The sequence below is a fragment of the Catharus ustulatus genome, chromosome 36 (assembly GCF_009819885.2).
Source record: "Catharus ustulatus isolate bCatUst1 chromosome 36, bCatUst1.pri.v2, whole genome shotgun sequence".
In the NCBI taxonomy this organism is placed as follows: domain Eukaryota; kingdom Metazoa; phylum Chordata; class Aves; order Passeriformes; family Turdidae; genus Catharus; species Catharus ustulatus.
In genome coordinates this window covers 1,441,664-1,459,240 of record NC_046256.1, presented here as the reverse complement: position 1 = coordinate 1,459,240, position 17,577 = coordinate 1,441,664, and the positions used below count along the sequence as shown (strand labels likewise).

The window sequence follows — 17,577 nt, the reverse complement described above, 5'->3', positions numbered from 1 at the left end:
GGAATTTTTGGGATAAATAATTGGAATTTTTGGAATAAATATTTGGAATTTGGGATTTTTTTGATAAATAATTGGAATTTTTGGGATAAATATTTCTGATTTGGGAATTTTTGGGAATAAATATTGGGAATTTTGATATTTTTTGGGATAAATAATTGGAATTTTGGGATTTTTTGGGAATAAATTCCTTGGAATTTGGGATTTTTTTGGGATAAATATTTGGGATTTTTGGGAATAAATATTGGGAATTTGGGGATTTTGGGGGATAAATATTTGGAATTTGGGAGTTTTGGGAATAAATCCCCAAAATTTAGGATTTTTTTTTTTAATTTCACGAATCCCATCCCACAAAATTCTCAATTTTTTATTTATTTTGGGTTAATTCCCCCTTTTCCCACCCAAAACTGAAACAAGAACCCAATTGCACTAAAGAGAATTTTTGGGAATTTTGGGAATTTTGGAATTTTTTGGGAATTTTGGAATTTTAGGCTGTGATGAGAATCTCCAGGTTCGAGGCAGCCAAAAAAATCCCCAAAAATATTAAAATATTAAAATAATAATTTTTAAAAATTCCCAAAAATTCCTCTCCCATCCCCTCTGGAATTCCAAGAAATTTCAGGAATTTGGGAATTTTGGGGGGAGAAAAATAAAAAAAAAATCCCAAAAAATTGTTGATATCAATAAAATTCCTTCTTGTTGTAATTCCTTGTTTTTTCTTGTCATAAATTATATAATTCTTTATTTTTGGGGGGAAATTTTTGTGTTTTCTTCTTTATGTTTGGTAATTTTATTTTGGGAATTTTGGGGGGATTTTTGTGGTTTTTAGGGATGATTTTTTTTGGGAATTATCCCAATTTTTTGTTGATTTTTTTGTCTTTTCCTCTTTATTTTTGAATTTTTTATTTGTTTGTATTTTATTTTATTTTGTCATTTATTTGTTTATTTTGATATATTTATTTTTATTTTATTTTAATTTATTTAAATTTATTTTAAAAAACTTTTTAAAAACTGGGAAAAACCCCCCAAAAATAGGGGGAAAAAAACTTCTAAAATTGGGAAAAAAAATCCCAAAAATAGGGGGAAAAATCTTTTAAAATTGGGAAAAAATCCCAAAAATGGGTGGGAAAAACCCTTTTAAAAACCTTGAAAATATAAAAAAAACTGATTAAAAAAATAAAATAAAATGGAAAACGCCTTGGAAAAATCCCTAAAAATGAGAAAATCTGCCAAAAAAACTGGAAAAAAACCCCCAAAAATCCTGGGAAAAAAATCCATTAAAATGGGAAAATCTCCTCAAAAAAATCCTGGAAAAAACAGAAAAATTTCCATGAAAAAATCCCCAAAAATGGGAAAATCTCCCAAAAAAAACTGGAAAAAAACAAAAAAATCCTGTAAAAAAATCCCCAAAATTGGGAAAATCTCCCCCCAAAAAATCTTGGATAAAAATCCCCAAAAATGAGAAAATTTCCCAAAAAAATCCCCAAAAATCCTGGTAAAAAAATCCCCAAAAATGAGAAAATCTCCCAAAAAAAAGGAAAAAAAACCCCAAAATCCTCGGGAAAAAATCACTAAAAATAGGAAAATCTCCCCAAAAAACCCAAAAAAATCCTGGAAAAAAATAAAAACCCAAAAAATGAGAAAATCCTCCCAAAAATTTGGATTTGGACCCGATTTTCCTTAGGAAAAATAAAAACCCAGGAAAAAAGGCAGGAAAAATTTGGGAATTTCAAATTTATTTCAACTCACAAAAAAGGAAACGAAACCCGACGGCGCCGCGGAGAAAATTCCGGAAATTTCCCGGAAAAAAACCAAAATTTGGGAATTTCTTGGATTCGTTTTTCCCGGAATTTTGGGATTATTTGGTCGTTTTTTTCCCCAAATTTTTCGATTTTCCAACCCCACTTTTTCTTTCTCATTTTTCCAGAATTTTCCAACATTTTTCCTTTTATTTTTTCCATTATTTTCCCACAATTTCCATAAATTTTCCATTATTTTTCCTTTATTTTCCATCATTTTTCTTTATTTTCCACGATTTATCCATGTTTTCCATAAATTTTTTATACATTCAAATTTTTTTACATTTTTCCAAATTTTCCCAACTTTTTCCATAAATTTTCCGTAATTTTTCCGTATTTTTTCTATAATTTCCCTTTATTTTCCATTATTTTCCCACATTTTTCCTTTATTTTCCCACTTTTTTTTTCCAGAATGTTCCCACATTTTTCCATAATTTTTCCTTAATTTTTCCATAATATTTCCAGAATTTTTCCAGAATTTTCCATTAATTTTCCACATTTTTTTTCCTCCTTTTCCAGGATTAAAAAAAAAAAATCATTTAATAAATTTAATTGATTAATTTCAATAAATTAATTAAGTTTTAATTACTTTTTTTTTTCCTGGAGTATTTTCCCATTTTTTCCTTCTTTTTTCCTAAATTAATCTTTTTAATTTTAAATTTTTTCCCTCCCTCATTCCCATTTTTTCCCCTCTCCTTCGCTCGGGAAAATCCCAAATTTTTCCCTCCCACATTCCAAAAAAAAAAAAATCCCGAAAAAAGTAAAAATCCCTGAAAATAAAAATACCAAAAATCAAAATAAAATAAAAATTAAAATTAAAAATTAAAAATAAAAATAAAAATAAAAATAAATTCAACATGAACGGAAAATTCCAGAAACGACCAAAAAAACAAAAAATTCCCAAAATTCCACGGAATTCCCGGAAAACGACGGCGCCGACGTCGGAGTTTGGGACCGATCCCAGTTGGGCACTGGGAGCACTGGGAGGAGCCCAGCAATGAGCAGGAATTCCCCATCCTGTCATTAATTAGCCAATTAATCATCCCCTAATTAATTAGAGATCGTTAATTAGCCGCGAAAATTGAACGGGACCAAGGTTGGGTTTTGGGTTGGCCAATCCCAGTTGGGCACTGGGAGCACTGGGAACGCCGGGAACTCACCGGAACCACGGAATGCTGGGAATCCCTCATCTCCCCAATTAATTAATGAATGAATCCATCCCTAATTAATTAGAGAATGTTAATTAACCACGAAATTTGAATGGGAACAAATGGACACCTAGCCAAGGTTGGGTTTTTTTGTTGGCCAATCCCAGTTGGGCACTGGGAGCACTGGGAGCACTGGGAACTCACCGGAACCATGGAATGCTGGGAATTCCTCATCTCCCATCATTATTAATGAATGAATCCATCCCTAATTAATTAGAGATCGTTAATTAGCCATGAAATTTAATGGGAAAAAATGGAGACCAAGCCAAGGTTGGGTTTTTTTGTTGGCCAATCCCAGTTGGGCACTGGGAGCACTGGGAACGCCGGGAATTCACCGGAACCATGGAATGCTGGGAATCCCTCATCTCCCCAATTAATGAATGAATGAATCCATCCCTAATTAATTACAGAATGTTAATTAGCCACAACATTTGAATGGGAACAAATGGAGACCAACCAAACGTTGGGTTTTGGGTTGGCCAATCCCAGTTGGGCACTGGGAGCACTGGGAATGCTGGGAACTCACCGGAACCATGGAATGATGGGAATCCCTCATCTCCCCACTCAATCAATAAATTAATCCATCTCTAATTAATTAGAGATCGTTAATTGGGCAATAAATTTGAATGAGAAAAAATGGAAACCAAACTCAACATTGAGTTTTGGGTTGACCAATCCCAGTTGAGCACTGGGAACGCCAGGAACTCACCGGAACCATGGAATGCTGGGAATCCCTCATCTACACAATTAATTAATGAATGAATCCCTCCCTAATTAATTAGAGATTGTTAATTAGCCACCAAACTTGAATGGGAACAAATGGAAACCAAAGCCAAGGTTGGGTTTTGGGTTGACCAATCCCAGTTGGGCACTGGGAGCACTGGGAATGCCGGGAACTCACCGGAAACCATGGAATGATGGGAATTCCTCATCTCCCAACATTATTAATGAATGAATCCATCCCTAATTAATTGGAGATCGTTAATTAGCCATGAAAATTCAATGGGACCAAGCCAAGATTGGGTTTTGGGTTGACCAATCCCAGTTGGGCACTGGGAGCACTGGGAACTCACCGGAACCATGGCATGATGGGAATCCCTCATCTCCCAACTTAATTAATGAATGAATCCATCCCTAATTAATTAGAGATTGTTAATTAGCCACCAAATTTGAATGGGAATAAATGGAGACCAAGCCAAGGTTGGGTGTTTTTGTTGGCCAATCCCAGTTGGGCACTGGGAGCCCTGGGAATGCCGGGAACTCACCGGAACCACGGAATGCTGGGAATTCCTCATCTCCCAACTTAATTAATGAATGAATCCATCCCTAATTAATTACAGAATGTTAATTAGCCACCACAGTTGAATGGGAACAAATGGAGACCAACCAAACGTTGGGTTTTGGGATTGGCCAATCCCAGTTGGGCACTGGGAGCACTGGGAACGCCGGGAACTCACCGGAACCACGGAATGCTGGGAATTCCTCATCTCCCAACTTAATTAATGAATGAATCCATCCCTAATTAATTAGAGATTGTTAATTAGCCACCAAATTTGAATGGGAATAAATGGAGACCAAGCCAAGGTTGGGTGTTTTTGTTGGCCAATCCCAGTTGGACACTGGGAGCCCTGGGAATGCCGGGAACTCACCGGAACCACGGAATGCTGGGAATTCCTCAACTCCCAACTTCATTAATGAATGAATTCATCCCTAATTAATTAGTGATTGTTAATTAGCCACCAAATTTGAATGGGAACAAATGGAGACCAACCAAACGTTGGGTTTTGAGTTGGCCAATCCCAGTTGGGCACTGGGAGCACTGGGAATGCCGGGAACTCACTGGAACCATGGAATGATGGGAATCCCTCATCTCCCCAATTAATGAATGAATTAATCCCTAATTAATTAGAGATCATTAATTGGGCAATAAATTTGAATGAGAAAAAATGGAAACCAAACTCAACATTGAGTTTTGGGTTGACCAATCCCAGTTGGGCACTGGGAGCGCTGGGAATGCCAGGAACTCACCGGAACCACAGAATGCTGGGAATCCCTCACCTCCCCACTCCATCACCAAACAAACCCAACCCGAACCAATCAACACCCCTCACTAATTACCCACCGACCCCGCCGGAAAACCCGGGAACGCCCGACCCGGCAACGCCAATGCCCAGGGCAGCTCCAACGCCGCCGGCACCGCCGACGACCCCGGGAACGCCGGGAAGGCCAAACCTCCGGGCGCCAACGCCGAGGCCGCCGCCGCCGAGGCCTGACCGGCGCCGCGAGCGGCCTTGTCGCCGGCGTGGGTGCGCCGGTGCCGGTTGAGGTGGGAGCTGCGGCTGAAGCATTTCCCGCACTCCTGGCACTTGTAGGGCTTCTCGCCGGTGTGCACGCGCCGGTGGATGGTGAGCTCGGAGCGCTGGATGAAGCTCTTGCCGCACTCGGCGCACTGGAAGGGTTTCTCGCCCAGATGGATGCGTTGGTGCTTGATGAGGTTGGAGGAGACGCTGAAGCGTTTGCCGCACTCGCGGCAGGCGTAGGGTTTCTCGCCGGTGTGCATCCGGCGGTGCTTGGTGAGGTCGGATTTTTGGATGAAGCCTTTGCCGCACTCGGGGCACTTGTAGGGTTTCTCGCCCAGGTGCGTCCGTTGGTGCTTGATGAGGTTGGAGCGGACGCCGAAGCTTTTGCCGCACTCGCTGCATTTGTGGGGTTTCTCGCCCGTGTGCATGCGCCGGTGCTTGGCCAGCGCCGAGTTCTGCCCGAAGGTTTTGCCGCACTCCGGGCAGGCGAACGGCTTCTCGCCCGTTTGAGTCCCTTGATCCTTCAAGTGCGACCCCAAATTCCCACCCTCCGACCCCAAACCCGACCCCAAACTCAAATTCCCGCCCTCCGACCCCGAATTCGATCCCTGATCCAAATTTTTACCGCACTCCCCGCATTTCTCCCACACCGAACCGCACTCCCCGCACGCCGCCTCCCCCAAAATCCGGCAGCGTTTCGGGAAGCTTTTCCCGTTTTTTTTCCCGTTTTTGCCGCATTCCCGGCACGGCTCCCGGTGGATTTTCCGGTGCCGCTCCAAATGGGAGCTCTGGGAAAAACTTTTGCCGCAGCTGCCGCAGCGGAACGGTTTCTCCCCCATGTGGATGCGCCGGTGCCGATCCAGGTGGGAACTCCAAGAAAAACTTTTCCCGCATTCCCGGCACTCGTAGGGTTTGCCGGCAGCGACGCCGAAACTCCTCGGGGGTTTTTCCGCCGGTTCCCGCCGGATTTTGGGAATTTTGGAGTTTCTCGCCGCGTCCTTGTGGCACTCGGCGCATTCCGGCGCCGCGTGGGTTCGGCGATGCCGATCCAGGTGGGAACTCCACGAGAAACTTTTCCCGCATTCTTGGCACGCGTACGGTTTCTCGCCGGTGTGAATCCTCCGGTGCCGCTCCAGGTGGGAATTCCAGTTGAACCCTTTCCCGCAATCGCCACATTTGTACGGTTTCTCCTCCTGGTGAACTTTTTGATGCTTCACCAACCCCGAGCCGGCCGGGAAACTCTTCCCGCAAACTCCGCAGCGACACGGCGCCGCGCCGGCGTGGACGCGCCGGTGCTGGATGAACGCCGAGCCGACGCCGAAGGATTTGCCGCAATCGGGACATTTGTAGGGATTCTCGCCCGAATGCCGGCGTCGGTGCGTGGCCAAACCGGAGCCTAACCGGAAACTCTTCCCGCATTCCTGGCATTTGTGGGGTCGCTCCGTTCGCCGCCGGCGTTTGGGCGACGCCAAGGCTTTGCCGCAGTCATGGCACCGTAAATTTTTCGCGGGTTTCCCGCAGTCGGATTTACCGCGGCGTTTTTGGGCTTGGGGTTCCGCTCTCGGCGTTTCGGGTTTGGGGTCGTCGCGGTCGGGGGAGGATTTGGGGTCGGGCGGCGTTGCCGAGATTTCGGGTTTTGCCGGAGGGTTCGGGGGCGGCTCCTCGTCGTCGCGGTCGCTCGGCGAGGCCGGGGAGGCGTCTGGAGGAAGAAAAGGGGAGGGGGTTTGGGGGTTTTGAGAAATTTTGGGGGTTTTTGGGGTGGTTCTTGGGATTTGGGGGATTTTTTGGGGATTTTTTGGGAATTTTTTGGATTTTTTGGGATTTTTTTGGGATTTTTTTGGATTTTTTTTTATTTTTTTAGGATTTTTTGGGAGGTTTTGGGATTTTTTGGGGGGGGAGGTTTTGGGGATTTTTGGGGATTTTTGGGGATTTTTGGGGATTTTTTTGGGATTTTTTTTGATTTTTTGGGATTTTTTGGGGATTTTTTTGGATTTTTTGGGGAGGTTTTCAGGGTTTTTTTGGGGATTTTTTGGGAATTTTTTTGAGAGGTTTTGGGATTTTGGGGAGGTTTTTTGGGAGGTTTTGGGGTCCCTGGATGGGATTTTGGGGATCTTGGTCCCGTTGGCCAACTGGAAGAGCCCAACCCACTCTAGGTTGGGTTGGCCAACTGGAAGAGCCCAAACCCACACTCTAGGTTGGGTTGGCCAACTGGAAGAGCCCAAACCCACTGTAGGTTGAGTTGGTCAACTGGAAGAGCCAAACCCACTCAAAGTTGGGTTGGCCAACTGGAAGAGCCCAAACCCACTCTAGGTTGGGTTGGCCAACTGGAAGAGCCCAAACCCACTCAAGGTTGGGTTGGCCAACTGGAAGAGCCCAAACCCACTCTAGGTTGTGTTGGCCAACTGGAAGAGCCCAAACCCACTCAAGGTTGGGTTGGCCAACTGGAAGAGCCCAAACCCACTCAAGGTTGGGTTGGCCAACTGGAAGAGCCCAACCCCATCTTGGCCAAGCCCCGTTGGCCACCGTTGACTCACCGGTGCCCAGGCCACGTCTCCGGTGCGATTCGGCGAACGCCGTGATCCGCGGCCAACTGATGGCGATCTCCTCGGCTGCCCAATTAATTAAAGAGAAAATTAATTAAAATCCAGATTGATTTTAATTTTAGGGTTGAAAATTTAGGGATTTTGATCCGGAATTTGGGGGAAATCCAAGGAATTTTGGGGGCTCACCCAAGGAAATGACGCTCTCGTAGCTCTCCTGCATCTCGTCCCGGAATTCCGAGTTTATCCCGAATTTTTTTGGGGGGGAAAATCCCAAATCCGGGGAATTTCGACAGCTCCGGGTCAGATTTTGGGATCCTGGGAGGGAAAAAAAAATTAAATTTGGGGTTTTTTATATTTAGGATTTTTCAAGGGAATTTTTTTCGGGGGGGAATTTTTTTAGGGAAATTATTGGGGATTTTTATTTAGGGATTTTTTAAAAACAATTTTTAAGGGAATTTTTTTGGGGAAAAGATCCCAATTCCAGGGAATTTCAGCAGTGCTGAGTCAGATTTTGGGATCCTGGCAGGTAAAAAAAAATTAATTTGGGGTTTTTCCATATTTGGGAATTTTTTAGTGGGGGATTTTTAAAGGGGATTTTTTTAGGGATTTTTTTAAAGGGAATTTTTAGGGAATTTTAAAGGGAATTTTTTGGGTATCTTAAAGGGAATTTTTAGAGAATTTTTTTAGGGATTTTTTTTGTGGGGGGGATTTTTTTAGGGAATTTTTTTGAGGGAATTTTTTGGGGAATATTTTGGGGGGGAATATTTTAGGGAATTTTTTTTTTAGAGAATTTATTTAAGGAATATTTTGAGGGAGGGATTTTTTTAGGGATTTTTGAAGGAATTTTTTTTAGGGAATTATTTAGGGAAGTTTAGAGATTCCACCCCCCCACCAAAAAAAATAAAAAATAAAAAATTCCCACCTTAATTCCCTCCCTTATCCCGGTTTTCCAAATTTTGGGAAGGGTTTAAAGAAGGATTTGGGGTTTCCATGGAGAAGAAATCCAGGGAATGAAAGGGTTAAAAAAAGGGATAATTTTTAAAATGGGGATTGAAGGAAATTAGAAATTAAAAAATAGGGGGAAAAGGGGAAAAAATGGGGAAAAAAGGGGAATAAAGAGGAAAAAAATGGGGGGAAAATGGGAAATAAAAAGTGAAAAAAATGAGAAAATGGGGGGGAAAAAGGGGGAATAAAGGGAAATAAAAAGGGGAAAAAATGGAAATAAAAAGAAAAAAAAATCCGAAATAAAGAGGGGATGAAACCAGGAGAAAAAACCGGGAGAACAACCCCGAAAATCACGGCAGAAAACGGGGGAAAAAACGGGAAAAAACGGGAAAAAAATCGGATTAAAAAAGCAAAAATGGAGTCTCACAGCCGGGCTACGAGGAGAGAGAAAATCCGAATAAAAACCACCAAAAAAACCGCGGATTTTGGGCAATTTTGGGGTAAAATAAAACGGATCCGGGATGGGGGAGGAGGAGAAAAAAAAGGGTTAAAAACCGAGGGGGGATTTCTGGGAATTTTTTTCCTCCCCCCTCCCCCTTTTTTTTTTTTTTTTTTTTTAAATTTTAATTAATTTGATTTTAATTTTCAAGGCGCGGTCGGGAGAGGATTTGATGAATTTTTTGGGGTGAAAATCGAGGTTTTGGTGAAATTTTGATTTACCTGGATAGCGGAGGAAAAGCTGGATGAGAGGAGGGGAAAAATATAAAAAAAAAATGGAATTTTTTAGGGAGGGGATAAAAAAAAATAAAAAAATAAATAAAGGTTGAAGGGGGAGGGGCGGGTGTTGCAGGTCGGCTCCGAGATCGAGGAACACAGGAAGGGGTTGGAACAAAAAAAAAAAAATAGAAATAAAAAAAAATAAAAAAATAACTCCGAAAAAAGGAAATTAAAAAAAAAAACTAAAAAAAAAAAAAAAGGTAAAAAATCCGGGGATTTTGGGGAAAAAAAAAGGGTGGAAAAAAAAGGAAAAAAAGGGGAAATATTAAAAAAAAATCGGAATTAAGGGTGGGTCGGGGTGGGGGAGGGGAAATTTGGGATTTTTGGGGATTTTTTTGGGGTTGGGGGAGGGGGAGACGCCCCGGCTTTGTCCCCGTGGGTGGGGGGAGGGGTCGGGGAATTTTTTTTTTTGTTTTTTTGGGGTTTTTTTGGGGGGAATTTGGGGGATTTTGGGGGCGTGGGGTGGGGAAGGTTCGGGGGAAAATGGGAATTTTGGGGGGGGTTGATTAATGGATAAATCGGATTTTTGAGGGGTTTTATTGATGGATAAATCGGATTTTTGGTGTTTTAATTCATAGAAAAAATGGGATTTTTGGGGGGTTTTGTTGATGGATAAATCGGATTTTTGGGTGTTTTAATTCATAGGAAAAATGGGATTTTTGAATGGTTTAATTAATGGGAAAATGGGATTTTTGGGTGCTGTAATTTGTGGGAAAATTGGATTTTTGGGGGGTTTAATTGATGGATAAATTGAATTTTTGTGTGGTTTTATTAATGGATAAATTGGATTTTTGGATGTTTTAATTTGTGGAAAAATGGGGATTTTTTGGTGGTTTAATTTGTGGGAAAATTAGGTTTTGGGGGGGTTAATTAATGGATAAATTGGATTTTTGGGTGTTTTAATTAATGGAAAAAATGGGATTTTTGGGTGCTGTAATTTGTGGAAAAATGGGATTTTTGGGGGGGTTAATTAATGTGAAAATGGGATTTTTGGATGCTTTAAAAATGGGATTTTTAAAATGTTTTAATTTGTGGAAAAATGAGATTTTTGGGTACTTTAATTAATGGAAAAATATTTGGATTTTTAGGTGCTTTAATTAATAGAAAAATGGGAATTTGGGGGCTTTAATTAATGGATAAATTGGATTTTTGCGGGATTTAATTAATGGAAAAATTTGATTTTTGGATGCTTTAATTAATGAAAAAAATTGGATTTTTGGGTGCTTTAATTAATGGGAAAAAATGGATTTTTAGGTGCTTTGATTAATAGAAAAATGAGAATTTTGGGTGCTTTAATTAATGGAAAAATTGGATTTTTAGATGCTTTAATTAATGGAAAAAATGGAATTTTAGGCACTTTAATTAATGAAAAAATGGGAATTTTAGGTGCTTTAATTAATGGAAAAAATTTGGATTTTTAGGTGCTTTAATTAATAGAAAAATGAGAATTTGGGGGCTTTAATTAAGGGATAAATTGGATTTTTAGGTACTTTAATTATTAGAAAAACGGGAATTTTGTGGTGCTTTAATTAATAAAAAAGTGGGAATTTTTTGTGTCCTTTAATTGCTGGATTTTTAGGGTCTGGAATTTCAGGACTGGGATTTTTTAGGGCCAGGAATTTTTTTGGGATTGGAATTTTTAGGGCCAGGAATTTTTTTGGGGATTGGAATTTTTTTGGGATTTTTATTTTTCCTTTTGGGATTTTTATTTGTTTTTCCTTTTGGGATTTTAATTTATTTTTCCTTTTTTTGGGATTTTCCAGGATCCCGGAGCCGGCGATGGATCCGTGGGGGGAGGAGGAGCCAGAGGTGATTTTTGGGGATGAAGAGGAGGAAAATCCCAACGGGATCCAGGGTAAGTTTGGGGAAAGGGGGGAAATCCCAAAAATTCCCAAAATCCCATAAATAAATCCCATAAATCCCAAAAAATCCCATAAATCCCATAAATAAATCCCAAAAAATCCCATAAATCCCATAAATAAATTCCATTAATAAATCCCATAAATCCCATAAATAATTTCCATAAATCCCCAAAATCCCATAAATAAATGCCATAAATCCTATAAACCAATCCCATAAATCTCATAAATAAATCCCATTAATAAATCCCAAAAATCTCCAAAATTCCATTAATAAATTCTATTAATAAATCCCATAGATCCCATAAATAAATCCCATGAATCCCATAATGCAATCCCATAAATCTCATAAATAAATCCCATTAATAAATCCGAAAAATCCCCAAAATCCCATAAATAAATTCTGTAAATAAATCCCATAAATCCCAAAAATCCCATAAATAAATCCCATAAATCCCATAAACCCCCAAAATCCCATAATTAAATCTCATAAACCAATCCCATAAATCTCATAAATAAATTCCATAAATAAATCCCATAAATCCCAGAAGTCCCATAAATTCCATAAATAAATTCTATTAATAAATCCTGTAAATGCCGAAGATCCCATAAATAAATTCCATAAATCCCATAAATGAAACCCATAAATAAATCCCAAAAATCCCATAAATTAATCCTTTAAATACCATAAACCAATCCCATAAATCCCATAAACCAATCCCATAAAACAATCCCACAAATCCCATCAATAAATCCCAAAAATCAATCCCAAAAATCCCATCAATAAATCCCAAAAATGCCATAAATAAATCAAATAAATCCCATAAATTAATCCTATAAATCAATCCCATAAATAAATTCCATAAACAAATCCCATAAATCAATCCCATAAATAAATACCAAAATCCCCTAAATAAATTCCAAAAATCCCATCAATCAATCTCATAAATCAATCCCATCAATCAATCCTAGAAATAAATCCCATAAATAAATCCCACGATCCCATGATTTTCCCAAATGGGGAAAAATCCACAAAAAATGGGTAAAAAATCCACAAAAAATGGGGAAAAATATCCACAAAAAATGGGGGAAAATATCCACAAAAAATGAGGGAAAATTCCACAAAAGTGGAGAAAATTCCACAAAAAATGGGGGGAAAAAATCCCTTAAAAATGAGGGAAAAAATCCACAAAAAATGGGGGAAAATCCACAAAAAATTGAGGAAAATTCCATTAAAAATGGATAAAATTCCATAAAAAATAGGGGGGCAATTCCCTAAAATATGAGGGAAAAAAACCCATTAAAAATATGGAAAATCCCCGAAAAAGAAAGGGAAGAAAATCCACAAAAAAATGGGGGAAAATCCACAAAAAATTAGAGAAAATTCCATTAAAAATGGGCAAAATTCCACAAAAAAATGGGGAAAAAATCCACAAAAAATGGGGGAAAAAGCTACAAAAAATGGAGGGGAAATGCATAAAAAAGGAAAAAAATATCCACAAAAAATGGGGAAAAAATCCACAAAAAACAGAGGAAAATCCCATTAAAAATGGGTAAAAATTCACTAAAAATGGGGGGGAAAATCCATTAAAAATGTGAGAAAATCCACAAAAAATGAGGGAAAAAATCCATTAAAAATGGGGGGGAAATCCACAAAAAATGGGGGAAAACCACAAAAAATGTGGAAAATTCCACCAAAGAATGGGGGGAAAAATCCATTAAAAATGGGGAAATCCACAAAAATGGGGGGGAAATCCACAAAAAATGGGGAAAAAATCCACAAAAAATGAGGGAAAAATCCATTAAAAATGGGGGAAAATCCACCAAAAATGGGGGAAAATGCACTAAAAAGGGGGGAAAAATCCACAAAAAATGGGGAAAAATCCCTAAAAAATGAGAGGAAAAAACCATTAAAAATACAGAAAATCCCTAGAAAAAAAGGGTAGAAAATCCACAAAAAATTAGAGAAAATTCCACTAAAAATGGATAAAATTCCACCAAAAAATGGGAAAAAAATCCACAAAAAAATGGGGGGAAAAACACAAAAAATGGAGGGGAAATGCACAATAAAAGGGAAAAAAAATCCACAAAAAATGGGGGAAAATTCACGAAAAATTGAGGAAAATTCCATTTAAAATGGATAAAATTCCATAAAAAATAGGGAGACAATTCCCTAAAATATGAGGAGAAAAAAACATTAAAAATATGGAAAATCCCCGAAAAAGAAAGGGAAAAAAATCCACCAAAAAATGGGGAAAAATCCACAAAAACAGACGAAAATTCCATTAAAAATGGGTAAAAATTCACATAAAATGAGGGGGAAATCCACAAAAAATGAGGAAAATTCCACAAAAAATGAGGGAAAAATCCATTAAAAATGGGGGGGAAATCCACAAAAAATGGGGGAAAAATGCACAAAAAGGCGGAAAAAAAATCCACAAAAAATGGGAGAAAATCCCTAAAAGATGAGGAAAAAAAACCCGTAAAAAATATGGAAAATCCCAGAAAAAAACCTGGGAAAACCCCACAAAATTCTTCATTTTTTCCACCCAAGGATTCCCAACCTCCAACCCGACCCCCTCCGGAATCGTAGAATTGGATCCCGACCCCCTCTTCCCCAACCCCGAGCGCGAAACTCTCCGCTGGACCGTGGTCCAACAAATCGACCCGGGAACGTCGGGAAAAACCGGCAAAAAAAACCCGAAAAACCCCACATCCCCGAATTTCTCCAACTTCAAGAGCATCATCGTCCTCCAAAAAAGCTACGAGTGCTCCGAGTGCGGGAAAAGCTTCAGCTGCAGCTCCCATTTCTCCAAACACCGCCGGACGCACACGGGCGAAAAACCGTTCCGGTGTCGCCATTGCGGCAAAACCTTCAACGTCTCTTCCAACCTTTACCGGCACCAACGCGGCCACGGCGACGCCGATTCGGAAAAGCAAACGCGGGGTCTTCCCTATCGATGCGATGAGTGCGGGAAGAGTTTCCGTCGCAACAAGGAGTTGGCGACGCACCGGCGCTCGCACACCGGGAATTTGCCGTTCCAGTGCGGCGATTGCGGGAAGAGTTTTTCCTGGAGTTCCCATTGGCTCCGGCATCAACGGATTCACACCGGCGAGAAACCCTACGAGTGCCCGGAGTGCGGGAAGAGTTTTTCCAGGAGTTCTCATCTTTACCGGCACCAGCGCGGCCACGCCGGCGGTCGCTCGTACATCTGCACCTACTGCGGGCGGAGTTTCGGCAGCATCCTCCATTTCGAGCGGCACCAAGGGACGCACACCGGCGTCCGGCCCTACAAGTGCTCGTTGTGCAGGAAGAGTTTCGGCGACGCGCCGGCGTTGGTGAAGCACCAACGGATTCATCTCGGCGAGGGCCCGTTCCGCTGCGAGGAGTGCGGGAAAGGTTTCGGCGCCCGCTCGCAGTACGCGCGGCACCGCCGGAGTTTTCACGGAGGGTCCGGCGCGGAGAAGCCGTACCGGTGCGGGGATTGCGGGAAGAGTTTTTCCTGGAGCTCCCACTGGGAGAGGCACCAAAGGATTCACACCGGAGAGAAACCCTACGAGTGTCCGGAGTGCGGGAAGAGCTTCGGGAGGACGTCGCACCTCTACCGGCACCAGCGGACGCACGCCGGCGGTCGGCCCCACGTCTGCGGCGAGTGCGGGAAGAGTTTTAATTCCACGCTGCACTTCCAGAAGCATCAGCAGGCGCACGGAGCCGGGGCGGGGAAAAGTTGCGGGGAGTGCGGGAAATCCTTCGCGGATCTGTCGGCGTTGGCCAAGCATCAACGGGTTCATGAGGAGTCGCAAAAAAGTGGGAAATCCGTTGTTGAGTCACAAAAAAATGGGAAATCCATTGTTGAATCCCAAAAAAATGGGAAATCCGTTGTTGAATCCCAAAAAATCTTCTCCGAGAGCGGGAAATCCTTCGCGGATCTGTCGGCGTTGGCCAAGCATCAACGGGTTCATGAGGAGTCGCAAAAAAGTGGGAAATCCGTTGTTGAGTCACAAAAAAATGGGAAATCCATTGTTGAATCCCAAAAAAATGGGAAATCCGTTGTTGAATCCCAAAAAATCTTCTCCGAGAGCGGGAAATCCTTCGCGGATCCGTCGGCGTTGGCCGAGCATCAACGGGTCCATGAGGAGTCGCAAAAAAGTGGGAGATCCTCACTTGAGTCACAAAAAAATGGGAAATCTTCAGTTGAATCTCCAAAGAATGGGAAATCCGTTGTTGAGTCCCAAAAAATTGGGAAATCTTCAGTTGAGTCCCCAAAGAAAGGGAAATCCACTGTTGAGTCCCAAAAAATTGGGAAATCCTCGGTTGAGTCCTCCAAAAATGGGAAATCTTCAGTTGAGTCCCAAAAAATTGGGAAATCTTCAATTGAGTCCCAAAAAATTGCGAAATCCTCGGTTGAGTCCTCCAAAAATGGGAGATCTTCAGTTGAGTCTCAAAAAATTGGGAAATCCTTCATCAATTCGTCACCGTTGGCCAAACATCAACGGATCCACGAGGAATCGCGAAAAAATGGGAGATCCTCCGTTGAATCCCAAAAAAATGGGAGATCCTCCATTGAATCCCAAAAATCCTTCATTGAATCCCAAATATCTGTTGTTGAACACCCAAAAAATGGGAATTCCTCCGTTGAATCCCAAAAGTCCGTCGCGGAATCCCAAAAAAATGAGAGATCCTCCGTTGAACACCCAAAAAATGGGAAACCCTTTGTTGAATCCCAAAAATCCATCGTGGAATCCCAAAAAAATTGGAATTCCTCCATTGAATCCCAAAAATCCAAGGAAATGCCGGAGGGGTGAAAGAAAATTCCGGATTTTTTTTTGTTTTTCCCGGCGTTCCCAGCTGTAGTTTTGGGTAGGGTAGAGTAGGAAAAGTAGGGTAGAGAAGGAAACAAAAATAATAAAAATAAAAATAAAGTGGAATTTCAGGTTTTGGTTTTTTTCTCTGGAAAAAAAATTTTCCCAGGGGGAAGAAAAAAATGGAGTTGGAGAAAATCCTGGAAATTTTGGTGAATTTTTTTTTTTTTTTTTGAGGTTGGAAAAGCCGGAATTCCGTAATTTATTGTATTTATTCAACTGGAAAATCCCGAAATCTGGAATTAAATAAAAAATAAAAATGAGGATTTGATCCCAATTTTTTTTTTTTTTTCCCGGATGGAAAAAGTTGGGGTGGGAATTCCGGGGATTTTCCTGGGGGTTTTTTGGGATTTTTGGAATTTTCTTCTTTGTTTGTAATGTGAATAAAAAATAGATTTAGTGAGGAATTGTTGGAATTTTTTTGTGGAATGATGGGGGGAAAAAATGGGAATAATTATTGGGAAAATTGGGAATTTTGGGGGAATTTTTGTGGTGAATTTTGGGGCAAATCCTTGGGAGGTTCTTTAGGAATTTTTTTGTGTTTTGGGAATTTTGGGGGGACAAATCTTTGGGAATTCTTTGAGCATTTGGGAATTTTTTTGGCAAATCTTCGGGGGATTTTTGGGGTAAATCCTTGGGAATTTTGGGTGCAAATTCTTGGGAAATCTTTGAATATTTGGGAATTTTGGGGGGGAAATCCTTGGGAATTTTGGGGCAAATCCTTGCGAATTTTGGGCGCAAATCTTTGGGAATTTTTGGGTACAAATCTCTGGGAGTTCTTCGAACATTTGGGGAATTTATTTTTTTCTTTTTTTTGCAAACCTTCGAGATTTTTTTGGGGAGGGCATTTGAGGAATTTTTTGGGGGGGCAAATCCTTGGGAATCTTTTGGGCATTTGGGGGAATTTTGGGGGGAAAATCTCTGGGAGTTCTTTGGACATTGAGGAAATTTTGTTTTATTTTATATTTTATTTTATTTTATTTTATTCTATTCTATTCTATTCTATTCTATTCTATTCTATTCTATATTTTAATTTATTTTATTTTATCGTATTTTATTTTATTTATCTCTTAACAAACCTTTGCGAGTTTTTTTGGGGCATTTTTTGAATTTTTTTGTAAATCCTTGGGAATCCTTTGAGCATCCCGGGAATTTCTGGGCGATTCCTCGGGAGGTTTTTGGAGGAGGAGGGGGAGGGGAGGAGGATGAGGAGGAGGAGGAAGAAGAGGGGGAGGGAGAGGGATGAGGAGGAGGGGGAGGAGGAGGAGGAAGAGGAAGAGGGGGAG

At 40.9% G+C, this 17,577-nt stretch overlaps 2 protein-coding genes across 5 annotated transcripts; one reads left to right on the top strand and one right to left on the bottom strand.

Annotated features, from left to right (window-relative positions):
- Positions 1-2,651: 2,651 nt before the first annotated feature.
- On the bottom strand, positions 2,652-9,534 carry LOC117009807 (zinc finger protein 345-like). Its single transcript, XM_033084170.1, has 5 exons — positions 9,513-9,534; positions 8,034-8,162; positions 7,839-7,913; positions 5,063-7,003; positions 2,652-2,986 (listed from the first exon to the last, which is right to left on the bottom strand). Exons 2-4 carry the CDS (start codon positions 8,065-8,067, stop codon positions 5,115-5,117), a joined length of 1,998 nt encoding a protein of 665 aa, XP_032940061.1. The 5' UTR covers positions 8,068-8,162; positions 9,513-9,534; the 3' UTR covers positions 2,652-2,986; positions 5,063-5,114.
- LOC117009804 (zinc finger protein 345-like) lies at positions 9,074-16,391 on the top strand. 4 transcript variants are annotated; one of them, XM_033084165.2, is made up of 3 exons: positions 9,074-9,292; positions 11,333-11,424; positions 13,983-16,391. In XM_033084165.2, exons 2-3 carry the CDS (start codon positions 11,349-11,351, stop codon positions 16,232-16,234), a joined length of 2,328 nt encoding a protein of 775 aa, XP_032940056.1. In that variant the 5' UTR covers positions 9,074-9,292; positions 11,333-11,348; the 3' UTR covers positions 16,235-16,391. The 4 variants fall into 4 exon arrangements, with proteins under 4 accessions (XP_032940056.1, XP_032940055.1, XP_032940057.1 ...); XM_033084164.1 differs by lacking the exon at positions 9,074-9,292 and adding an exon at positions 9,818-9,857; XM_033084166.1 differs by lacking the exon at positions 9,074-9,292 and adding an exon at positions 9,931-9,944.
- Positions 16,392-17,577: the final 1,186 nt, after the last annotated feature.

Coding starts and splice junctions, on each gene's coding strand:
- LOC117009804 (XM_033084165.2), top strand. CDS start 11,349: ATGGATCCGTGGGGGGAGGAGGAGCCAGAGGTGATTTTTGGGGATGAA. Junction 11,425..13,982: donor AAATCCCAACGGGATCCAGG/GTAAGTTTGGGG, acceptor TTTCCACCCAAG/GATTCCCAACCTCCAACCCG.
- LOC117009807 (XM_033084170.1), bottom strand. CDS start 8,067: ATGCAGGAGAGCTACGAGAGCGTCATTTCCTTGG. Junction 7,914..8,033: donor CGAGAGCGTCATTTCCTTGG/GTGAGCCCCCAA, acceptor TTAATTGGGCAG/CCGAGGAGATCGCCATCAGT. Junction 7,004..7,838: donor GAGACGTGGCCTGGGCACCG/GTGAGTCAACGG, acceptor TTCTTCCTCCAG/ACGCCTCCCCGGCCTCGCCG.